The 24241-nt window shown below is 31.6% G+C and overlaps 1 protein-coding gene across 1 annotated transcript in view; it reads left to right on the top strand.

The window, feature by feature from the left end:
• The window catches only part of LOC129234131 (serine/threonine-protein kinase tousled-like 2), a 50803-nt gene extending 35579 nt beyond the window's left edge, over nucleotides 1–15224 (top strand). Inside the window, exons 16-19 of the mRNA XM_054868025.1 lie at nucleotides 2728–2854; nucleotides 4134–4245; nucleotides 4802–4909; nucleotides 5864–15224. Of these exons, the coding sequence (XP_054724000.1) occupies nucleotides 2728–2854; nucleotides 4134–4245; nucleotides 4802–4909; nucleotides 5864–5998 (482 nt within the window). The 3' untranslated portion in view covers nucleotides 5999–15224. The remainder of the gene's footprint in view (nucleotides 1–2727; nucleotides 2855–4133; nucleotides 4246–4801; nucleotides 4910–5863) is intronic.
• Nucleotides 15225–24241: the final 9017 nt, after the last annotated feature.

Genomic DNA, 24241 nt, shown 5'->3' with positions numbered 1-24241 from the left:
GTCTAGTCCAGCACCATGACCTCCCCTCTCCCTAGGAACATTTAGCTAATGCTATAACTTGGCTTTGGGTGTTTTTCAACACTTTTCAGGCCATAATTTTAACTACCTATAAGAGTAAAAAAAAAGTTCTAGGCATTTCAAAACCCTTTGAATTTTAATTTAAGAAGAACAGTATTTAATAACTGATCCCCCCTTCCTACCAAAGAAACTGCCTAGTAATGTGCATTGTGCCATTAAGTATTTTAGTAGACATCAAAATTGTGATGAGTGTAAATTCTCCTTTTTTAAATATAGTACACTTCAAATAGAATAATTAACTTAAAATACTGTGTGCAGTTCTTCAAAAAATGCAGTGGTAGCAAGTTGCAAAACTAAAAAGATTTTATTTGAGTTCTATTTCCTAGTCTTGGAGTTGTTCAAATTCATAATACAAATGTGTTCGCAGATGTATGCGCTTCTAAATGCAATGCATAAGCAGCTTGGGCCAAGCTAAGATTTTTATCTCAGACAATTTTTGTGAAAATTTAATATTTCGCCATTTTAATTTTATGATTTTTTTAAAAATCAATTGTATAATATTTATGAATGAAAAAGAAACAGTGCAAGATTATTTCAGTTAGAAAAAAAGCACACGTAAGTCAAAAGTATGCTTTTTATTATGTCAATAAGTGTTTTAAATAATCTGTTATATGAGTCACACACACACACACACATATACAAAGATAATAAAAATACTTAGCAAAAAGGAAAGAATTGAATGAACGCCCTGTCAATGCGATGTTTCCATTTCAAACGGCTTTTTAGAGGGGGCTGGGGATGGGGGTTAAAAATCCAAGATATTTAAAAAATACCCTTGCATTTTAGCCCAGTAAGCTTTGTACTATGTTCTTTAGGAAACAATCAGAAAGTTAACTTTCCAGAAACAGATGTGAAAAGATTGCTACACAATCACTAGCAATGCGCTGTAATTAGCTAAGCCTAATTTCCATGTGCAGACGAAAAACGGACACAAAGGGCTGAAATGTTAGGAAATTGTCCTATTCCCTCTCTCATTGTTGATTCTCAGAAGATCAAGGATGGGAAGGAATGAAGCAAAGATCTCTCCCTTCCCAGAAGACCCCCACTCCTTCCCACAACCTTTCAAAAACCAACCTTCAGTAGAGGGGAAGAACATGCCTTTGTTTCCTACTGATAAGCCTCTTTGAATTCTGAGAATCTCATCCCTTCTTCCTCTAGGTATTTGCTTCCCCTTTTGTTTATGGGGCCGTTTTCAAGGTGAAATTCTGGGAACAAGGATAAGACATGGGCGCTTTTGCAGACAATCGCTGGACAAATAAAATTGCCCCGATATCGCGGCAGGTCGAAATGATGGTTGAGGCATCTTTTTAAAAACAAAAGGTGCAATTTCTTATTTTTAAAAAGGGCAGGGCGCATTTCGCGATCTAAAAGAAGGGCAGGGCGCATTCTGCTGATATGGAAAAGGGCAGGGCGCTGCGCCCTTCAAAAACGGTCTAGCGGGAACACTACTATTATGTGTAATTTGCAATTTGTAGGAGTTTGGATTTTGAAACGGGAAAATTTTATCTGTTTGCATTGCCATATCCGCGTAAAACCGAAACTCATCTGCGTAAAATAAAATAAAGGTGTCAAATCTTAAACCGTGTATAATCGAAACTGCGTAAAATGAACCCGCTTAAAACGAGGGTCTACTGTACTTTAATTCTGAAAGTTGACCCCAAGATATCAAAATTAAGTTTAATCCATCAAATCTCAACAAAAATAAAGGAAAATATTACAGATAGGAGGTGGTTAAATATGCATGCAGAGTAATTTTTACATAAAATGCATTTGTTATTAATAGTTGTTTTTCAATTTAACCTGTCCTTACACCACAAAAAATAAAAGTTGTTTCTGATACTTGTACAAACTTTGTATTTCCATAAAACCTCTTTTTTTTCTTTGTGGAGGACAGGGGAACACCATAAATTACCACCCTGGTTAACAGCCATCCTTTGAAGGCCACTGGATTATTTATCCATTTAACATGTAACCGAAGTAGCAAATTGTCGGGAAAAAATTCGATATATAGAAATTTCGATATATGGAAACGGTCTTATTTTATCATAAAAGTATCCTAAACCATTGAAATAAAAGCTGAAGCTAGGAAGACTAGAAATGATAATCAACAAACAAAAGAGATAATTTGAAATTGGTTTTAGTGTTACTGGTTACAGCTAAGATTTGAAATGAACTTGAGGGAATTTAAGAACTCCAGAATGGAACAACGACTTAACTACACACCCTTCAACCCCAGATTTCTTATGAGTTACGTAGCAACTTTTAGTGAATGTAATTTTCTCCTCTAACCTTCATTTTTTATGAGACAAACACTCTAAAGTGGAAAAAAAACCTATGAATGTCTCGAAATTTTTTTCGATATATAGAGATTTTTTCGATATATAGAAACAATTTTTCTATACAATGAACATAGAAATTTGCTGGGATTTCGATATATAGAAAATTTCGATATGTGGAAGTTCGATATATGGAGGTCCGACTGTATTTTAAAATTTTTGAAATGGTTGTACCAAATGTGTGTTTTACTAATTGTGTTGATACGACTGTATCAATTGAGTTTGTACCATTTGGTGAATGCATGTAATAATTATTTCATGAGTTTCCAAAAAGTTTGTTTGATTTACCTTTTTTCCCCCCTGTAATCTGCAGGAAATATACTGCTAGGAAGTGGTGAAATTAAAATTACAGACTTTGGTTTAAGTAAAATTATGGATGATGAAAATTACAGCCCAGAGGTTGGAATGGATCTCACATCTCAAGGTGCTGGTACCTATTGGTATGTATAATAAAGATGAAATTTACTTTCATTTCTAGAAACTGCTTATGCAAATGTATGTATGTAAAAGTTGCATTCAAAATTGGTTTAATTTGTTGCTAGCTTGGTGTAAACTGTTGAAAATTGATAGGTTATTTATTTATTTATTAAAGAAGTTACTGCTAATGTCACATACATCCATAATTCATTATTTATAAGTTCTGTCAGGACAGTACCCCCAAAACAGAATCTTGGTTGTTCCAATGTAATTCCTAGCCTTAATGTTTTGAAATTCTTAAAATAAATAAAGGAATAAGTATATAAAAGAGGACTCTTTAATTGGTGAATCAGGTTCTGAAGTAAATTGAAAGAATTGGAGAAGTGTGGGAATTTCATAAAACAGAAAGCAAACCAAATTTTGATGGATTTTTTTTTTTTTTTTTTTTGATTCATTTGCACTCAATTTATTTCTCCAAATGCAGTAGACTTTTGTTATAAGGATCCCTGCTGTCCAAACAAAAACGTAAAGAAAACATGAATTAACTTAGTGTTTATAGAAAAGAGCTGGCTGTGATATTCTTTTGGCGATCATTAATAATTGTTCTCTGTAGTTGGCATCCGTGATCACTCCATTCTGTCATTTCCATGACAGGATCTTCCTTCATAAATAAATCTGAAAGATTACTTGACATTGTCAAGGAATGGCTGAAAATTTTCAATGTGAAAGGATTTTGGGTTTTGTGCCATTGTCATTGATGTTGATATCCTCATTATTTTTGTTCTAATATGTCATTTCTAAAAACTCTTCCAGTGAGCTCTGAATTGTGTCAGTCCAATAACTTTACTTCTGGAAAGAGCTCTAGAACCAATTATAAAAATTTCTCGCCACAATGTAGTTTATTATGTGTTGTCTGTAATCTCGGGGGTTTCAGGGGAAAATTTTATTTGTTTGCCGTGCAGCATCGGCGTAAAATCAAAACTCATCCGCATAAAATGAAATAAGGTGTCAAATCTTAAACCGCGTATAATCAAATGTGCATAAAATAAACCCTTGTAAAATAAGGGTCTACTGTATGTAAAAAAAGTTTTAGAGGATAATTTTTTTCATCCATTGTTTTCCATGAAATAAAGTTGGTACAGCGGAAATTCTTGATTCTCATATTGATATTATATCTTTTTGAAAACTAAATATTATTGTTTGTGTTCTTTATAAAATAATTGAGAATTAAATGCTTTGTTTTGTATATATATTTTATCAATAATTATGCTTTAATATATGATGAGTGTATTTGTTTTAAAGGTATCTTCCTCCAGAGTGCTTTGTAGTTGGAAAAACACCTCCCAAAATATCATCTAAAGTTGATGTATGGAGTGTTGGTGTAATATTCTACCAGTGCCTCTATGGAAAAAAGGTTAATATCAAGTTCTGTTTTGCAATTTTAAAATGGAGTCATGCTTTATATTAGTATTTATAAGAAAGCCTAATGTTGTCTTGCTTAGATCATACTGTAAAATGTTTAATTTTATGATTTTGAAACACTATGTAATTCAATCAGTGTAGGTTTAGAAAAAAATGTTGAGATTGCTATCACCTAAAAGTGGCTCCATTTAAATGTGTTTCTCATGCCTGTATTGAAAAATAACCTGTTTTTAAATATTGGAGTACAACAATTTCCTAAAATTTTTGTGGATTACATTTAGGAACCCTTGCCTATAATTAGATTATCATCAAAAAGTAAAAAACGTTTTTGTTCTAATAAACTTATGTAATTAAGAATAACAAAGAGAAAAAAATTTATTTTTCATGTATGCCCCTAAAAATACATAAAAACACAACAGATAAGTAGAAATCAAGTTTTAGGAATTTATTCAATTAATCTGTTAAAATCTTCATTTATTTTGTTTTTAAAGTTCTAAAGATTTTGTTAGTTTTTAATTGCTTTGCTTGTTTTTATCATTTTAATTTAGCCATTTGGTCACAATCAATCCCAGGCAACTATACTAGAAGAAAATACTATACTCAAAGCAACAGAAGTAGAATTTCCAGCAAAACCTGCTGTTAGCAGTGAAGCAAAAGTATGTTCTTCATCTCTTTTTTTGATTTGTACAAATATAGAAATGATTTGACTTATTGGAAGTTTTAACTAAAATGTTATTTATCTTGGAAATTTTCTTCCAATGTGGTATTTGCAAGTTGTTAGTTTCATAAATGTTGTTTTGATCTTCTATATCTAGAACACTCTGTTGTATATTGGGTTATACTTTGTGATTTCGACAACAGTCATATACTTGAACCAATTTTATGCTAATTTTTATTTTTGATTACTATTTTAAGTCAGTGAAGTGGGAAAATACATATTGCAGATGTATTATGCAAAGAATGGAAGTTCAGTTTATACCTAATATAGTTAATATAATAAAAAATCCTTATTGCTTAATGTTGCATGACATGAAGTCAACATATTAGAACCCTTCTCTTTGCAGAAAATATACCAAAGTTATTTAAAATTATGCTCAGGTAAATACCTTTTGACTTGTTCCATGGTGTATAATGTGCTTTACTGTCCCGAAGTATAATTTTAATATATATATATATATATATATATATATATATATATATATATATATATATATATATATATATATCAAGAGAACTTTTTTGGTTCTGCATTGAGTTTTTGGGGGGTTGAAGTGAAAAAAAGTACATCAGCCCTGTGAATAAATACTCCCAACCTCTGGACAAGCACAGCATTTTCTAGTCAATTTCTTTTTGGAAATGTATAGAAGAAAGTTACTACAAGCCAATTATCAAAGAAAAACTTTTGAAACTTTTTTTTAAAATAAATTACAGGCTGTTTGTTCGTTGGTCTGTCTACTTTATAATGTTCTCTGTGTAAATTTACATAGTGTGTAATGTACTTCATAAATATTGGGGGTACGCACTTAGAAATAAAGGGTGGTTTTTGTAATTGCATGACTTGACTCATCCTGTTGCAAATCTAACATTAAATGTGACCTTCCTTTTTGCAGAATTTTATAAGGAGGTGCCTGCAGTATCGGAAAGAAGATAGGATAGATGTCATATCTCTTTCGAGTGAAGACTATCTGAAACCAAACTACTCCAAACACAGTCGGCAGTCCAATGCCGTACTGGACAAAACATAGCCTTTCGATTGTAGTTACTAAATTTCTTTTTCAACTGTGTGTAAATAGAGGGGGCTCTCCGAGCGAATCGCGAGAGAGAGAGCACCACAGCTCAAGGTTGTCTGCTGCCGAACTGACCGTCTGTCCTCGCTTCCAAGAGAGAGCACACAACCTTGTGCTGGTCATACTCATGCTTCATTCCTTGTTCCTAAATCACTCGGAGTCTGCCAAGGAAGCGTGCGGAGAAAATATAAAGATGTTGCTGTGATAGGGTTGTGTGAATGAACCAACTTGTACTCATCCACACATTATATATATATATATATATAAATATATGTATAAAAAAAAACGAAAACCATAACTTTGGACTAGGGGGAATTTTTCAACAAATTGCAGCATTTCAGCTTGTGATTGGACTTGTTTTGTTATTTCACTGCCGAGCGGTCATTGCTTCTGGTAGTGTTGTTGTAAGTAGTATTGTACACAAATTAAAAGGTAAAGTGCATGTCTGTGAATGTGTGTCTGGAAGAAGAGTGTGTTGATAGTTGAGTGCTAAAAGGTTTCATAGTGTGGAGTTTTGAATCATATTTATAAGTTTTGGAGAAAGTCAAAATATTCCATGCTTCCAGAAGTAATACTATGATGGGGCTTTCTACTACTTCCTCCTTCTAATGCTGTTGTGTACAGTTAAGATCATGATGTCAAGTGATAAATTTCCTTGTTGATGTGATTGGTCTTGTTGCCGTTTTTTTAATAGAAAACTTGCTACATTTATCTCATTTAACTATACAAGTGCTCTTCACATTTTAAATTAATGTAATTTTTTATAAATTTGAATTATGAGCTTTTTGTTTTCTGCCTCTTTGTTTTTCTTAGTTTCCTATTAGAATATGTAATATTTATTGATTGGGGGAATCTTGTTCCAAGTTCCAATTTTGTGTTTACTCCCCCTCCCCCCTCTTTTTTAAATAACATTAGGTTTTTTTTATGGTTGTTATTTGTTAAGTTTTATTTATCTTTAAGAAAATTATTATTTTCTTTTTAGTAACCAATTTTTAAATTTAATTCTTTTGAAACCTATCTTTCTATTGTAAAAATTGGCAACCAAGATTCCTTGTTTAAACATGATTTGCTTTAGAAGCTTTTATTTTCATCAAAACAAAGAAATTGTTTCGGCTGTCTAAAAGCTAAACATTCATTAGCAGTTGTTTAAATCAGTGCACTAATGATTAAGAAAAGTTTTAATATATATGTTTTTTAAAACTGTTACTATTACAGCAGAGTAATGAATGAAAACTTTTTAGAAAAATATGTTTTCAATAGTATAAAACCATATGTTTTAATACCTGTTCCCTAAATTCATAAGTTCATTTCTAATCATTTAAGATTTTCTTTCTTTTCAAAGACTCAAGTAATTTTTGCTGTTTTTTTTAAATCTGCATTGAATTCTTGCACTTTAATAATTTAGATATAGTTTGATTTCTACAAAATTATTGAAAAGTTGTTTGTTTTGAAATAATTAGGCTTATATGAGCCCTATGCTATTACCCATTATATTTCTAATGAAAATTAATGCATTTTTTAAGCTTTTATGTATGCTTTTGAATTTTTTAAATTTTTATTGTTGTTTTCAAACACTAAAACTTCTATTATAGTACATGTATATAAGGAAATGAAGTTATTAATTAAATTCATGTTTTATCACTGGAGACTCATTCATAATCAAATTTAACATTTCTATTAAACTGATTAATCTGTTAACCATTTACTAATTTTGTCCCTCAAACCTATAATGAAATATATCAGTCTATTCTAGTATGGATTTGATTTTTTTTTTTTTTTTTTTTTTTTTTTTGGACAAACTTTGACAATAAGAAATTTAAAACATCTTTTCACTTCCTTCAACTGCAGTATTTTTTTCTGCTTTTGTAGATTTTTTTTCTTATCTGTAGAGGTATGAAATACAAATATTTTTTGAGTGCCCTCATTATATTTTTGCTTCATCTTATCATTTTCTCTTTAGTTTTAACCTATCCCATATCTTTTGACTTTAGATAAACTTGATGGTTTGATATTATAAGTTGCCTTGTTAATCAACAACACAATAAATAAATAAATAAAATAAAACTTTTTGGTTACAAATTAGTCTTTGACTACTGTGTGAATATTTGTATTCTTAAAACTAAGTGTTTCTGCTAGAAAAATTAACACTTTTTTTTATTTTCTATTAAAACAACTCCCATTTTCTTGAAAACTTTGAAATTTCTTTCTAAAGAAAAATTAGAACCTTCTTTTTTGGAGCTTGAGAAAAATATTATTTATTTTATCATATGCATTCAATGAGTTACTGGTAGTACATGTTATTGAATGTTAGTGTAAATATTTATGTTTGTTCACTTCAAAATGAGTTGTCAACCATTTGTGTTAAGTTTGATGTTGCTTTGCAAAAACTATCAGAGATGATTTTACATTTTTTAATTTTTTTTTTTTTTTTTTTTTTTTTTTGCAATTTAGTATTCTTTTTAGTACGTTTTATCTTTTCACCAAAAATGTGCGATTTAAGTACACTTTATCGCAAGTTGAGAATCATTACAATAAAGATGTAATTGTTATTTATTTTGAATTCTAGTTCTGAATTAAAATTCATAATCATGCTTTAATACTGATCATTAATTTCAAAAAAGAATAATAGTTTAACTGGTGAGCAAAAATTAAATTGTGCTTGTTTGATAGATTGCAGGAAGCAGAACATTTATTATTCATTTTTTAAGTACCTTTTGTTTTTGTGAATTTTTAGACTCATATTATAATAATTCTTATTTATTTAATGAATTGTGCTAGAAATTGATCTTTTTTTTTCCTTTCTTTCTTTTCTTTTAATGCATGATGGTGACTTGAAAAAAAGAAAAAAACTAAATAAATACTGCTAATTCATTTTCACTGTTCTTTTTGTTCTGCACTTATAATAGATGTTTCTTTGTATTACATTTTCATTGTATATCTAGATTTCATCTTTATTATATTATATGCTCTCATCATCATTAAAAATATTTTCTTATTAACCAAATGATGGTTTCCTAATCAATAAATATTAATTATAAATTTTATTGTTTGTAAGATGTTTTTTGTTTTTGTGTTGATTTTGTAAAATTGCTTCATACTGCCATTTGTTTGTTCTGGACAAATATGTTTTGCATGCATGAGATTATTAATTGCAAAACTATGTTTTCACTCATGTTTTTTTTTAATTAAATAATACTGTCGGCTCCGCTTAATCGAATATTGTCAGTTCCAGGAAATAATATTTGATTAAGCAGGGTGTTGATAAAGCCGGGAAATTTTCTTTACCTTTCTAAATTGACAACCTTTGTCTTAAAACGTAATAATTATAAATCAATAGCTATAGAAAAGAAATAAATAACGTTATTTGTAAAACGTTTTAGAAATAAGCTAAGTAAACAACAAAATAGTTTACTAATTTATTCATATATTATAATAAGAATGAAAATTATAAAAAAAACTTTCAACTTGAGTTATGAAATGTTTGTCTTGGCACCTTATTTCAGTACAATATTTTTTGAAAAAAAATCGGTAAAAGTGGATTGCTTGCTCCAAGGTCTTTTGGAAACCCTTTTCCAAGCCTTTTTCTCCCTTCTCATCTGCCATGTTCCACATTTAATATTTTTCAATTTGTTATTGTCCGAAATGTATATTTCTTCGTGTTATTTAATTATCGACTGCGCTGTTTATTGTTTTCTGTAATGGCAATGACAAAGGAAATTAGAAAGAATAGAAGAACTGTTTTGATGAAAAATAGAAGTTTTTTCAAGCCAGTTGAAGGCAAAAAAGTATTGTTTTATATTTTTACTTCAACAATTGTTTTTACTTAACTTATTTCTAATTTATTCAAAAAAAATTATTTGTGAAAGCTGATAAATATTATTTGATTATCTGGGCAAATTATTCGATTAAGCGAGGAATTGTAACATTGCATCTATCGGGAAATATTCGGTTCCGGGAGGTTTTATTCATATAAACGGGGTATTCATTTATCTGTTACCTGATTAAGCGGAGCTGACAGTATTTGGATTAATTTTTGATCTTTTGTAATTTATTAAGCTATAATCGTTGCCAAAAGTTTCAGAAAGTATGTTTACAATTGTGGTCAATTTATAAACACAGTTCATATATTCCTCTCTTTGTGCAGTTGTAGTTTTTAGTAAACTCTGAAGAGTGAGTTAAAAGGTATTAAAAATGGACTTTTTTTCTATAATCTTAAATCAACCATTAATATGATTATAGGTCCTGATATAATGACATTTCGAACCATAGTATGTTTTTGAAATGTCAACATATCATGACATGATCAATAAACATGTCTGTTGACTATTTGTTGAAAGTAAAAAAAAATTAAAAAAAAGACATAACCATTTGTGTTATGATATAAGATTGCAAAGAAACACAACATTTTTTCAATACAGTGGAACCTCAGAAATCTGTGTCCCAGAGGTTTGAAATTCCAGATAATCGGAACAATTTGTGAAAGCCTAAAATTAGATATGAAAATAGTTAAAATCAGTAACTATGATTCAAAAGCTAAACTAGTTTGTGTTATGATGTAATAAGCACTTGCTTTGATATTAACTTATAAACAAAAATTTCTGGGTTACTAAAAGTAACAAGAATTTAAATAAGACACAAGTTAACTTCGAACTTTTCATAATTTGAACAGGGCCCATCTCCAATTAGTTTGCATTTCTGAGGTTCTACTGTATGTATAAGTAATTAAAATTCTAATTGTTAATTTCATTAAAAAAATCTCTTAAATTTTAAAATAATAATTAAACTGAAGTAACAGTGAAGTGACTGTTTTTTTCACTATAAATGATATGGTGTACTTAGTGTAATGAAATTGTTGGTACTTAAATTATGTACTGTTTTTTTTTTTTTTTTCAATTCAGATTCTACAAATAATTGCATATTGTCCTAACTTCCAACTATCAAAATTTAAAATCAACAGTCAAGTGAAATATTTTATGGAAAAACAATAAAATGTATAATGAAAAAAAAAAGGTTTAAAGTTAGAAATGTAGTTTACAGTATATATCTTCCTCATACTTCCTGGTAATTACAGTTATGTGTTAAGGTCAAAGCCTTTCAAAACTAATGTATATAAAATTATATTCATATATCTTATACTTGATTGCCCACAGAAGTATAAGATAGCTTGAAATTATTTCATTGTATTATAAAACATGCAGGTTTTAAATATTGTTAGACATATTTTTGACTTTTTATAAACTTAGAGGTTTTAAGTTTTTAATATTGATTTTATGTCACTTTTGATTACTATTTCATTTTCAATTCTTCAGTATTTTCAATTTAATGTCAGTATACTGAAATGCACACTAGACACAAATTCATGACTGAAACTACACTTAATGTGATATTTTCCTTCATATTTGTTCTTATTTCAAAGATTTTTGCAATTAATTATTGCATTTTTATCAAAGTTTTATCTATTTTGAAGAAATTATTTTCATTTAAATTTTTAATGTTGTTCGAAGCTTTCCAATATCAATTACAAGTCCCATTTTCAATTATTTATTGTAAGGCAAGAGTGAACGACAGAGCCATATATTGTCGTGGGAAGACAAAGCTCAGTAACTGCAAATTTTTAATCTATTCTAATATTCAGCTTTATTGCATTGTCTGTTTTCCTTAGCTGAAACCTCCCCGCAAATTTGGAATTTTCCACGCATGCTTCAGTTCTGCTTTGATTTTATCGAAACAGGGCTGAAAAGCCAGAAGTAAGGAGGTGCAAAATACTGTGATCAGCAGTTCTTCCCAAATAGTGTCGTGGAAAAAAAAAGTAGAAAGCGTGAGCGGAAAATGAACATCCTCAACTTATTGCCCCTTTTTAAAGTGGAATCTTTCCCGAGTGCTAGTCTTTCCTTCCAAGAGCAGACAGTACAAGCTTGTTTATTTGGTTTCCGCGAAAAATAAAAACCAGAAGAAGCGTTGGATTCCAACATTCCCCTATTGTTAGTATGCAATATAAAACACGCTTCTTTCAAATATCTCAAAACCTCATTTCTTCAGACACTGTGGTTTACCTTCCCTTGACAGTACACATATATGCTCTAGAATCTTGTTTTTACTATAAGTATGAAATGATCAAACGTAGAAGAAATTAACTTTTTTCTAAAAAATATTTATACTGGAAGTGTCAAAGCTACTATAATCATTAAATTATTCGCAGTTAACCACTTGCACCGTCGAGAAATTCAAAGACGCGTATACCGAAACAATAACTGCAACTCACTGCTAGATATTAAGTGATCCCATTGTTTTAGAAGAATGCATAAGAGAGAAAAGTGACATACCATACATGTCATTTTTATTTCTGTGATAACTACCTGCCAACTTGTACAGCATGGTGATTTTTATGACAGAAGCATCGTGTCATCCGTGACACATCTTTCCGGCTCAAGTGGTTAGTTGCCGCAACTTCTTTTCCATTTATACTCATTGCTATACTTAAAAATAAAAGACATTGTACTGATAATTCCATTTCAATTTGAAGCTTTTTACAGGAGTTTCTTTAAGCAAAAAGTAACTTTTTTTTTTTTTTGTCTTAAAATAATGTCAGTTTTTCCCAGTTGCAATTTTTTATTTAAGTGATGAAATGTATGTTGAAAAATTCTTTGCTTACTATTGCCTAATGTTATTCTATCATTTTTTTAACATATATTAAAATTTAAAATACAATGAACATTTCCTACTGAATAGCTATAATCAAGTCTCTCGTAAAAAAATTAAGCTGTACTGCAATTCAAACTATTACGTTTTGTTATTTAATAAATTATGAGGGTTTAAATTATTTATTATTGTAGAGCTAATGTCATGTTCTAATGCTGTTTTCTAAGCAAAATATACATTCACGTATGTTAGGTAGAAAGAAAATTATGCCCTTTTAGTTAACTTTTAAATGTCACTGATATTGGCTTTAAATTTCAAGGCATAATATTCTTCAGCTTTCTTAGGGAAACTTTGTTCAGTCCACATTTACTATTCAACTTTTTATTTTTTTTTTTGAGCCCAGTTTTCTTTCTTCTTAAAACAGAAATAATGATGTTTTGCCTGGTTAAATGTGAAATTAACATGGTTTTTCTTTTGAAAAAAAGTATTGCTCAAATACAGGTTTTAAATACTGAGACAATTAATATTGCTCAATAAATAGGAAAATAATATTAATATTTTGCCAATTAGTTTTAATTATTTTCATATTTTGTTATTTAACTCAATCTTGAATTATATGAGTTATTATTGACATTTCTCGTACAAGTTCAGCTTTGGTCTTTTGATTTAAAGTAGAAGTATGCATGTGTATTTTGCTTATTGAATATAAAATAATCAAACTGGTACTTTAAGTGATTCCAAAAGTTTCTTATGTTAATTATAAACTGATCAATATACAATTCAGTGTTGTGAGAAATTTCTCTATTAACAAATTTTTATTAACATTAAACACAAATTCACAGTGACAATTGCCCTCACCAAAAGGTGTACACAGGAATTTTTCAAAAGGGGGGGCGGGAGGGATCAAAGGTCCACCATTCTCATTTAATACTCCATCACGCATCCAAATATATTTTGATTTTATCTATCGTTGGGAGCAAAAGGCATTTTTAAAAACATTATGGAATAATTAATTAGTATTTGTTAATAAAATTAATTTATTAATAACAAACACTTAATTAAAATACCAGAAAGTATAGGAATGAATGTATTTAATTTTCTCATAATTGAAAATCAAAACAGCGTAGCAAAATCATCATTATAGAACAATTAATGTTCACATACAGTTTAATTTTGCTGGAAAAAAAAGAGGGAAAGTGAATTTTATTTTTTCATTTATTAAACCTGAAATTATTGTTGCCTTTGCTTGGAATTATTTTAGGTGCTTCATACATAAGATATTGTTTTATACTAGTTTTTTTTTTAATTGAATTATTTGGTTACTAGTTACATTATTATTATATTTTAAGACAACTTTCAAACATTCTATATAGGGTGGGAGTAGACTGCAATCGAACTGTTTAAAGTCGGCTATAGTTCAAATGCTTTAAATAAAAAGAATAAATGATATTGAATTATTTTAAAATTAACTAGTTAAGCTGAAGTAAATTAATAACTCAATGAGTAAAATAAAATATATTAGTGTATTATATTGAGTATATTGGTATGCACTCTAAAAAACGTTTTATCCATTTGCCAGAATAGGTAAAACACAAACGGCTAATAACTAAGTGGTAGTTAATCACACTAATAATTGAATGAATTGAAGTAATAGTGTACTATTCAGAAAAAATAGTGAACAAAAAATCTAGTGGATACCACAAAATAATGAAAGCTAAATCGAATTAGTTATTAAATAGAGTACATAATTGAGGTTTATTTAACACATGTTTAGAAAACAGACCCCACCCCCCTCCTCCACAAAAAAAAAAAAAAAAAAAAAAGCCTGCCACACAATGAAGTAGCCTTGCAATCAACTTGCCACCTTATTTTATGCCTTTTCTATAAACAATCCTGTTGGATGTTACTTCATTACATCAGTATGAATTGTCATAATTGCCCCCTTGAGTAGCGAAGATGAAGGATGAACATCGTTACTTTTTTTTCAGAGTAGCCATTTATTGATCACATTGAAGATTTTTCTTTAAAAATCTAGAAAAGGGGGGAAAGATGGGATTATGAAAATTCGATAGAAGTAAAAGATTTTATATAGCCAAAATCAATTCTGAATTAATTTCATGAAATTTCCCCCATCTTTTTGCCTTTATAGTGAATTAAAAGGAACTTTTGGTAGTACTGAATGAAATATGCAAATCTTTTTTCCTTTGTTACAGCCCCAGCTTTTTACACCTCATTGTGATACATTGTTCACGCTTTGAAGTTCAGCAACTTTATGTATATTTGAGATTTCATTTGAAACGATGTGTATGTTTTGTTACAGGAAAAAAAAAGTTGATTCCTGATGTCTTTGTGCATTGAATTCTTCCTTGTAAATAATTGTGAAAAAAGAAACAACAAAAGCTTGTATATATGTAAGCTTCTCAAAATTATAAAATTGGAGAGAAAAAAAGGTTGTTGAGTTAAAAGTTATGCCATATGTGATTACAGATGCATGAACTTAGCTGACAACAGTGAATAAAGGAATTGTGTAGAACTTTTGTGCAAATATGTGTTCTCAATTTATTTAGGCTTTTTCTGGGAAGGAATTCACCTTACACTCACATTATAATGTAAAATTGCATATTAAATGCACAAACAGATCCATCGCACAAGCCTTTAAGCCCAGGACGGGTACAAGGTACCGAGATGCATGAACTCTCTTTTGGCATATGAAGTTCGAAAAACGTAATTTTAGACACGATCTTCAATAATGTTACGAAAAAAAAGTCTCCCTCGAAATTTTTTCAGAATTGTAGTCTTGAAAATGTAATTGTGGCACATGTCTTTTTGCACAGAAAGTTTTGTGAAGTTCCAAAAACTCAATTTTTGACTATCTTAGATGACATGCGATGGGTTTCAGAGGCTCTTTCCCTAGAAAGTTTTTTAAATTGAAGTCCAAAAAGAGTAATTATAGGACACCTTTGATGACTTTTTTTAGAAATGGAAGTTCTAAACGATCTTCCATGATGTTAGAGAGGCGGAAGTTTTGAAGTTTATAAAAGGGTAAGTATCTGACATCAACCGCCCGCTCCTTGAATATTTTCGGGATGAGTCCTTGCTTTAAGCTCATTCAAAAATAAAGTATAATTCTGTGTAAAAAAAGGGATAATGCTGTGTTATTTAAACATTAGAAACACTTTTTATTTTACATTTAAATATGGTGAGCGTACAGAATGATGTTTTCCCTTACCTCTGGTTCCCGCCTACTCTGATGTCTCCATACCTCTGGTCCAGTTTTTCCTCTCGTTCGTAATTCGTTTAGTACATCCAAGTGAAAGAAGTCTAAAACTGGACTACTTGAAGGACAGTAGGAGCATAAGCAGTTCCAGTGCAGCAACCAAGATCATTTTTAGAATTAAAAAAAGGGGGAAAGAAATCCCTCCCCCTCCTTGTTTTTGGTGCACCAGAAATTATTGTGCCATGGTCCACAGACCCGGAGAGCCGTGCATTAGTCAGGCCCCGACCATTTGTTCATTGAGTGCTGATAATTTTTCTCGTCCTTATTTTGATTTTGTGATGACATTGTGATGCAAATGTCATCACCGAAGTTTCCGAAATACATGATTTAGAAAACAAAATTGATGATGTAGAAGTTGAGTCTCGATAGTTCAGTGGAACCGTTTTGGAGGTGTTCTTTGAGTTAATGCCACTAAGACTACTCAAAAAAACTCTTCAGCCAACACGATTCACTGAAACAACACTTGCAAAACCTTGCAGTAGTTGAGAGACTTCAACAGTCTGATTATCGATGAGAGGGAAAAACGAACATCCAGTTTTACAGGCGGAAACACACAGTTGAATCGATTATTTCAGAAAAGGCAAAAATCCCATTTTTTGCAAAACTGAGTTAGCTGTGGTTTTGCCATACTTGTATGTAGAGAAATCGACTAGTGTAGCAGGGAAGTCAATTCTTGTGCAACAAAGCACTTTATTTAGGGACGACATTTTTCGCTTAGTAAAATTAGTTAGTTAGAGCGTAAGTCCCGTACTTATACCCTTTCTGCACTAAACGCTAATGAAGGAATAGTAAAACGTAATGCCAATATATGGTAATAGAAGAACTAGATTTGGCGTAATGAAGTAAAAACAAACAACTCTTTAATCTAGCATTGTTACGGTAATGGTAGGCTCTTCAGTCGGGGGGGGGGGGATTGCCCCTTCCTCCGTCTTTGAAAAGTTGATTCTTTTTCATATGAGTGGGTGTAGCTTTCATTTCTTTTGATAAAATTGTTGAGTGTACATCCTCCCCTCCCCCAGGAAAAATTTGAAATCACGACCTGGGTAGAGATAAGGCAGAAAAGTATCGGAATGAAATTCGCTATTTTCTCAGGGACTTTTATTAATAACATCACTCTAGAAACAAAAATAAAAAAAACTACGCTTTCAATGACATACGCTGGTCAAAATAAGAATAACACTATAGCAGATTTTTTCTAGAAACGAGCTGATGTGTGTATCACATGACTTCCTTTTACTACAATTTAATGTTATTTTCTCATTATTGGCAGTTTTAATGTGATTCAATAGTTTACTCTCTAAATATCACCAACGTGGCCAAATTGAAACCAGATTTAAAAAGGATATTAGTTTGAATTTTTGGCATCTTGAATTCAAATTATGTTTTTCGCAATCACGAGCAAGTGTATGTATGCATGTGTGTGAGTGTTACGTATGCAGTGCTGTGCGTGTAGGCGTTCGTGTGTGTGTGTATGTAGGCATGTGTGTCTGTGCAGGCATGAGTGTGTGTGTGTATGTAGTGTAGGTGTGTGTATGTATGCGTGTGTGTGTGTGTAGGATATGGACGCAACCTGGAGACGGTTTTCGCTAGAGGAGCAGCATTGTGAGGAGCCCGTCGACGGTGATGCGGCGGAGGGAAAATAAAATCAGCGTAACGCCAAAAACAGTCAAATGAGAACAATAAGCAATCGTAATTGCTCAAAATAAAATAAAATTTTAAAAAAATCGCCAAATTTGTCGCCAAGTTGGCGATAAAACTTGGCGACCAGAAGACTGGCAATATATCGCCAAGTGTCCGTCAAATTATAACTCCACTTGAGTTTACATCGAAATTAACTGATTTCCCCCCAAAAAGGGGCAAAAGACCCCATTTGGAGCATCCGAATGCAACCAAAAGGGGAGGTGCACAACTAGACCCCACTATAGGAGTCATAAGTACCAAATTTCAACTTTCTAGGACATTCCGTTCTTGAGTTATGCGACATACATACACTTATACGCACATACATACGTACATACAGACGTCACGAGAAAACTCGTTGTAATTAACTCTGGGATCGTTAAAATGGATATTTCGGGTGTCTGTACGTTCCTATGCATATATCCACCTGTAGTCGGGTTGAAAAATAAACTCAACATTCATTCCGGGGTGAGCAAAATCGAAATTAAGGCCGATTGTTGAGTGAAATTTTTTTTGCGAATACAATACTTCCTTTTTTGTAAAAGGAAGTAGAAACACTGAAGAAATTTAATAAGATTGCTCACGACTTTCCTCTGAGAGGACTTCGCTTGCGCTTTACGACCGGGATTTTGGGACAGTAAAATTAATGTCAAATGGATATGACAGGTTATCACCCTATGAAATCGAAATATCTTAAAATGGAAAATAAATCAAGATTCACCGTCAAATCAGTTGAAAACAATGAAATCTGAAACTGCTAAAACAGGTGCCCATCATTTTTTATGTGATTTATCGCTCAAATTGAGATTTTAGAAAAAGGTTCTACTGGGCGACAAATGTTTTTAATTCTCAAAATTCATAATGTTCAAATATTCGATAGAACACCAAAGGAACGGTTTCAGACTAGTAATTTTATAGACTGTTTTCAAGAGCATATTGCAAAAAAATGCTTGTCAGATGAACTACCTTTTTCAATATTGAGTACAAAGAGAAAATTTTCATAATTTAGGAAGAAATAACAGATTTCAAGATGAGTATTCAGTGCCCTTCGAACATTATCATATTAATTAATATGTGGGGCAAAGTGAAATGGTCAAGACCGAACGACGTATCGTTTGGTCCACATTGTATGTGTTCTTCGTCCTTCTTTTATGCACTGATGAAGGGGCTTGCATTTGACAGCCCCGAAACAGCTGTTTGCTGAGTTTTTAACTCTATTTTAATACTTTATTTGTACTTTATACACGTTGTTGTTTTACTCAAAACAATTTCTGTTGCTGAAAGCAATCTATGACACATCAAATACGTTAACAAATACTCATAACAAACTGCCTATGTTTACCTCAACAGACATACGTGGAGTGCAATGTTTTACCTTTTTCTGTAATTTTGTAAATCACCGCAAGGTAGCGTATTCGAGCGCTGGAGTTGCGAATAGCGAGTAATCAACTGTTATTCGTATTGTTAAGTTTTCAAATATGCCGAAAATATGAAAAAAGATCTTGGGAAAAAAAAAAAAAAACTTTAACGCATAGTAGACGTTAACTGTAAATATACTGGCGAATCAAATGACCTTTTAATTTTCAACTACGCGGGTAAATCCGAGCGGGTACCGCTATTGTACAATAAAACAACTACAAATATTTTTAACTGCTCAAAAATTTTTAACCGTCTTTAATGATGTTTTAACGACCTCTGTTGAATGTTTTCCCGCTTTCCATGCTAGTCCCATATCTCTTGATAGACATTAATCAAAATTGTACTACGTTTCTAAACTAAATATTAGATTTATAGCACTTTTTGTGTTATTCCCTAATTAAAATGCGCGCATGAAAACAAAAGACTTGCTATTTTTCAGATCATAAATTTGGCGAAAATAATAATTTTCTGTTGGATAAAATAATGAAGCGCATAGCCCAAATTAAAATGATTAAATCATTTCAACTGTCTAATAACAATTCACAATACCAAACAATTATTCTAAATTACTTACACAGAAGTACAGTACTATGGTACTATACAGCCGTGCTAAGCACAGATGTGGTATCTGCAGTAGAGTTCAAAATGAGAAATTGACGATTAAAGTTTTACAACTCGTTTCTTTGATTTATGACTTAATTAAATGCTCAACTTGCGGTAGTTGTTTCGTAAATAACTTATCTAAAAACCGTGAGAGAGTATCTTTGTAAAAACCTTAATTTAAAATTAATAAATGTAGTTATGACAAATTTTCTTTTCAAAACCTTTTCATATACTAAGCTATTTTCACCGTAAGTGACAATGACTAGGCATTTTTAGGGGTATCTGCACAGATACGACAAAAATAGCTTAGTAAAACGTGCTCAAAGTATCATTAAATAATACTAAAAACATCTGCTTTCTTTGGACTTAGCTGTTTCGCTTTATTTTGTTAATACAAATCTAACAGAATCTGCCTTCTGAAAGATACCATTTTCAAAACTTTGGACACTGTAATCCATAACAATTTTCTGTTTTTTATATTCAAAGAATGTGTTTTTTATAATGTTTTGTTTTCTAGATTCATTTTTACCGAGCATGAAGATAATTTTGACAGCAGACTATACTTAAATAAAAATATGACTGGCCGTAGAATGAAATGCGGTTTGTTTGCCTGAAAGAATTAGATATGAATACTTTACTTGCATTTCATTTTTAGAATTGCATTTTAAATAAACATTTAAATAGAAAAAGCTGAATATTTACTTTAACAATTATGCAAAGTTGTATTAGTTTTTATTATCAACCTGTATCAACTATTCAACGGTAAACTAATTTTAATATTCTGTGTTACAATAAACTGCTACATTATTAAATATGCTGCTTTACTAAGGTATAAAAGTCGTATCTACAAAAAATACTAAGGAAAAAAGTGGTAACTGCGCAGATGCCACTTTAAAGGCTTAGTATTTGTCACTTACGTTCAAATTGCCTTAGCAAACTACACAAACTGTGCAGTTACGACTTTTTTTCTTAAAGCTTTTTTTAATATTTCGCGTTCACAAATCGCCAAAAAAAACTTGACATTTAGGTAAATTAAATTACCAACGATCACCTGGTGACAATAACTCAATTTTGATAAAATGTGCAGATACCACATCTGTGCTTAGCACGGCAGTATAAGTAAATAATAAACAGCTCGATACGGGATTTAGAGACTGTAGGTTCATCCTTGTTTGACATCCCCAGTCAGTCATAACAGATCTGGAAATATATAACCTCTCATAGACGTTGTGATTACCCTCATACTGGTAGCTAAATTTTGAATTCAGCACACCACTGAGAGGTATGCAAACCTGGTATGGCTCCACCTCATAATACAAAGGCCAAAGCAGAATAATAAAATAGAACTTAACACCCCATTGCCGAAGCTTCTATCCCAGACTGTTAATCCCAAACAGGAGGCGTGAGACAGTAGTAGTTTAGATGCCGTAACGAGCTATTTAATAGTTTTGCCTTAGGTTCTCTGATATGAGGCGTTACCGCGTTGTATATTGCTCTGGGTAATGTTATCGAGTCGCTCACTCATATAACTCTCTCTTTCAATGCGCCATAATTTAATTCTGGCTCAATTATTTGTTCTCTGGAAAGAAAAACCCATCTGCATCGCTTTTATACCTGAGAGTCAAATTGACTGGAAAATTCTAGAATATTTCCTCTTTCTCAATAGTCGGGGCAAACCTCCTGGCAGCATTGTTGAGACTACGCTGATCCTAATCACAGCATATTAATTCTGTAAAAGTAGTTTTTCTGCCAGCACACTGTCAATGCAGAGTAAACAACCTACCCTGGTTACTGCGTCTTGGCTCGTGGAATTTGAATTTGCTATTTGAAACCTGAAATTGAAATTTGTATCTCTTTGCTCTTTTAGACGCATAAAATGGAAAATCTGCCTGATGTATTATGAACAATCAAATTCAGGACGCGGATTCTAACTTGGTTTTTTCTTCCCAATAGTTATTGAGACAAGTTTTTCTCATTTGTTTTATATTATCAATTTGTTGCTCGAAAAATCATCAAATTCTCTCTCGGACAACTTTTGCTAAATTATCAAAAGTGGTTCGGATTTTGTCTTTCAACCAATCAGAATGATCGCAGTCGCTTCATTACCCTACAGAATATATTTTGATGTATATTATAACAAATGATTGATAGAACTTTTGAAGAGTTCGAACCGAGAAAAAGAAAATTTCTTTTTCGCTCAAACCACTGCCAGATAGTTTCTAGAATCCACCGGCATTTGATAACACGTTCCTTGATCTTGATCCGTGTTATCAAGAGGCAAGAGGGTAAGAAACCGAAGCGAACTGCTTTGCTTATTGTTTCTTCGTGTTTACGGTACGTCGTCCGATGGAATGAATCATGCGACCAATCGGTGCTTTAACCTGGTTGGGTTAGTTTATCTAGTTGACCGCGCTAAAGCGTGAATCATCCATTAACCGTTTAACCGCCGAACTATTGACGGAAGATCAAATTTGAGTAACTTTTTGAAATTATGTCTATTTATGTCTAGTAAATACAGAAATAAAATAAAATTTCCAGAAAAAAATTTTTTACTATGTTTTTCAGTGTGTTCCATTTTTGGAACATTGGCGCTTTGCATGAAGTTTTTTTTTTCAGGGATTTTTTTTAAACTAAGAGGTTTTGAATGCAGTTTTTATCTTAGCATACTTTATTACGGAAAAAATAATATTTTTAATTGCATTTATGTACATACCAGAATTCAGAAAATCCAATACAGAAATATCTAATGCCCATGATATGAAAGGAAGCATTGTTGGTGAAGTCGTTTGTCGCAATGGAAACATTTCTTAGTAGTATTTTTTTTGCACACCGCACAACATCCTTGGGATGCAGATACAATATAATGTCCGTCAGACATTCTTGATTGTTTTTGTAAATGACAACGAGGCCCTGGATGACTTTCCACTCGTACTTTTCTTCTTAGGAGGTGAGTTGTTATTTCTCTTCGGAACTCTAAATGCTTCATCTTGACTTCGTGTAACTCACAATGAAGTAACCAACTAGCTACAACTGAAATATTCAGAGCATTACTAAAAAGATTCCACCACCATTTTTTACTTCTCAAATGAGGTCTGTAGCTCCCTAAAAGATTATCTAAGACGTCCACACCCCCCATTCCTTCATTGTATCTCTTGATAAGATGAGGTTGTGGCACATCTATCTTGCATTTCTGCGCATTTGAGTAACGTTTTGCAGATGCAAGTGGCTCATGTGTATAACAATTAGATGCTACTGTAACCACTGCATTATCATTCCAGCTGCACATGTACACTGATCCATCAGATAGATAGTCAAAATTTCCACGATCTTCTTTAGAAAGGGCTTTTTTGGATTTCAGTGGACAATGGCCAGTTCGGTTTTCACGAATTGTTCCTGTTGCTCGTACACCTTTTTTTGATAGCTGAGAAATTAAGTCATATGATGTAAAAAAGTTATCAAAGTATACTTCATGCTTAGACGTGTCAGTCAAAACTGATAATAGATCATTTACAACTCTGGATCCTAATTGCACATCAGGGGATCCTTCTTTTTTGCCTGAATAAATCTCCATGGAATATGGGTATCCACTTGAAGAGTACAGCATCCAAATTTTGAAGCCGAATCTTATTGGTTTTCCTCTAATAAACATTTTACATGAATGCCGACCGTAGTAGGGAACCATAGATTCATCTATGCTCAATTTTTCATGAAATACACCAAATTGTTGAAGGTTTTTACACAATTCTTCGTAAATATGGTATACTTTTCCAAGTTTGTCATTTTGTTTTAATTCATGGTTGTCCATCAAATGAAAGTTGTTTTTTATTTTTCGAAAACGATTTCGAGGCATAATTGTTGGTACAATTGGCACAGATGTATCTTCTGCACTGCTCCAATACATATCTTCAGAAGGAACGGAATGGTACCCACTCAATAGCAGCAAACCAAAAAATTGTAGGATTTCATCTCTGTCAACATCTATTGATTCTCCTTTTTGCAATGCATACAAGTTTGTCATATTTGCTAAGTGTTCAACATACTGCAAAGGTAAAATTTTAAAAAATAAATCAATTGGAGATAAATCCACCATATTCGGAAATGCGTGTCGAAGTGGTTCAATACTTTCTGACGAAATCAGTTTCTGAAAATTAGCTTTCTTCTCCCAAGTTAAATCCATTTTCATTCTTTTTCTACTTTTATTTCCTGATAATTCCAACTTTTTATTTTTTTCCGTTTTCATTCGCTTTTTACTTTTATTATCTAATGATTTCAGACTTTGTTCTTCCTCCGATTTTTTTGTTAAATTTTCACGAGAGTTGGCGAAAAAAATGTCCACCTGTCCACATACATCAATTGGTGTAATAGGTTGTAACTCGTCTTCTAGAATGTCTTCTTCCTCAGTGATATTGCCTGGTTCATCAGGGGGTAATTGGCATATATCTACATCTGACATATCCGAATCTGACGATGTCTCTAAATAAGCCACAGCTTGTTCTACAGTAAGAAATCTTGTATACATTTTTTAACAGTTATGAACAGTTGGTATACGTCAAACAGAATTTTGTTTCGCTCGAAAACAAAGC

This window comes from Uloborus diversus, chromosome 1 (genome assembly GCF_026930045.1).
Source record: "Uloborus diversus isolate 005 chromosome 1, Udiv.v.3.1, whole genome shotgun sequence".
Classification (NCBI taxonomy): Eukaryota; Metazoa; Arthropoda; class Arachnida; order Araneae; family Uloboridae; genus Uloborus; species Uloborus diversus.
Note: the sequence above shows the minus strand (reverse complement) of the source record. Positions and strands in the feature narration are given on the sequence as shown.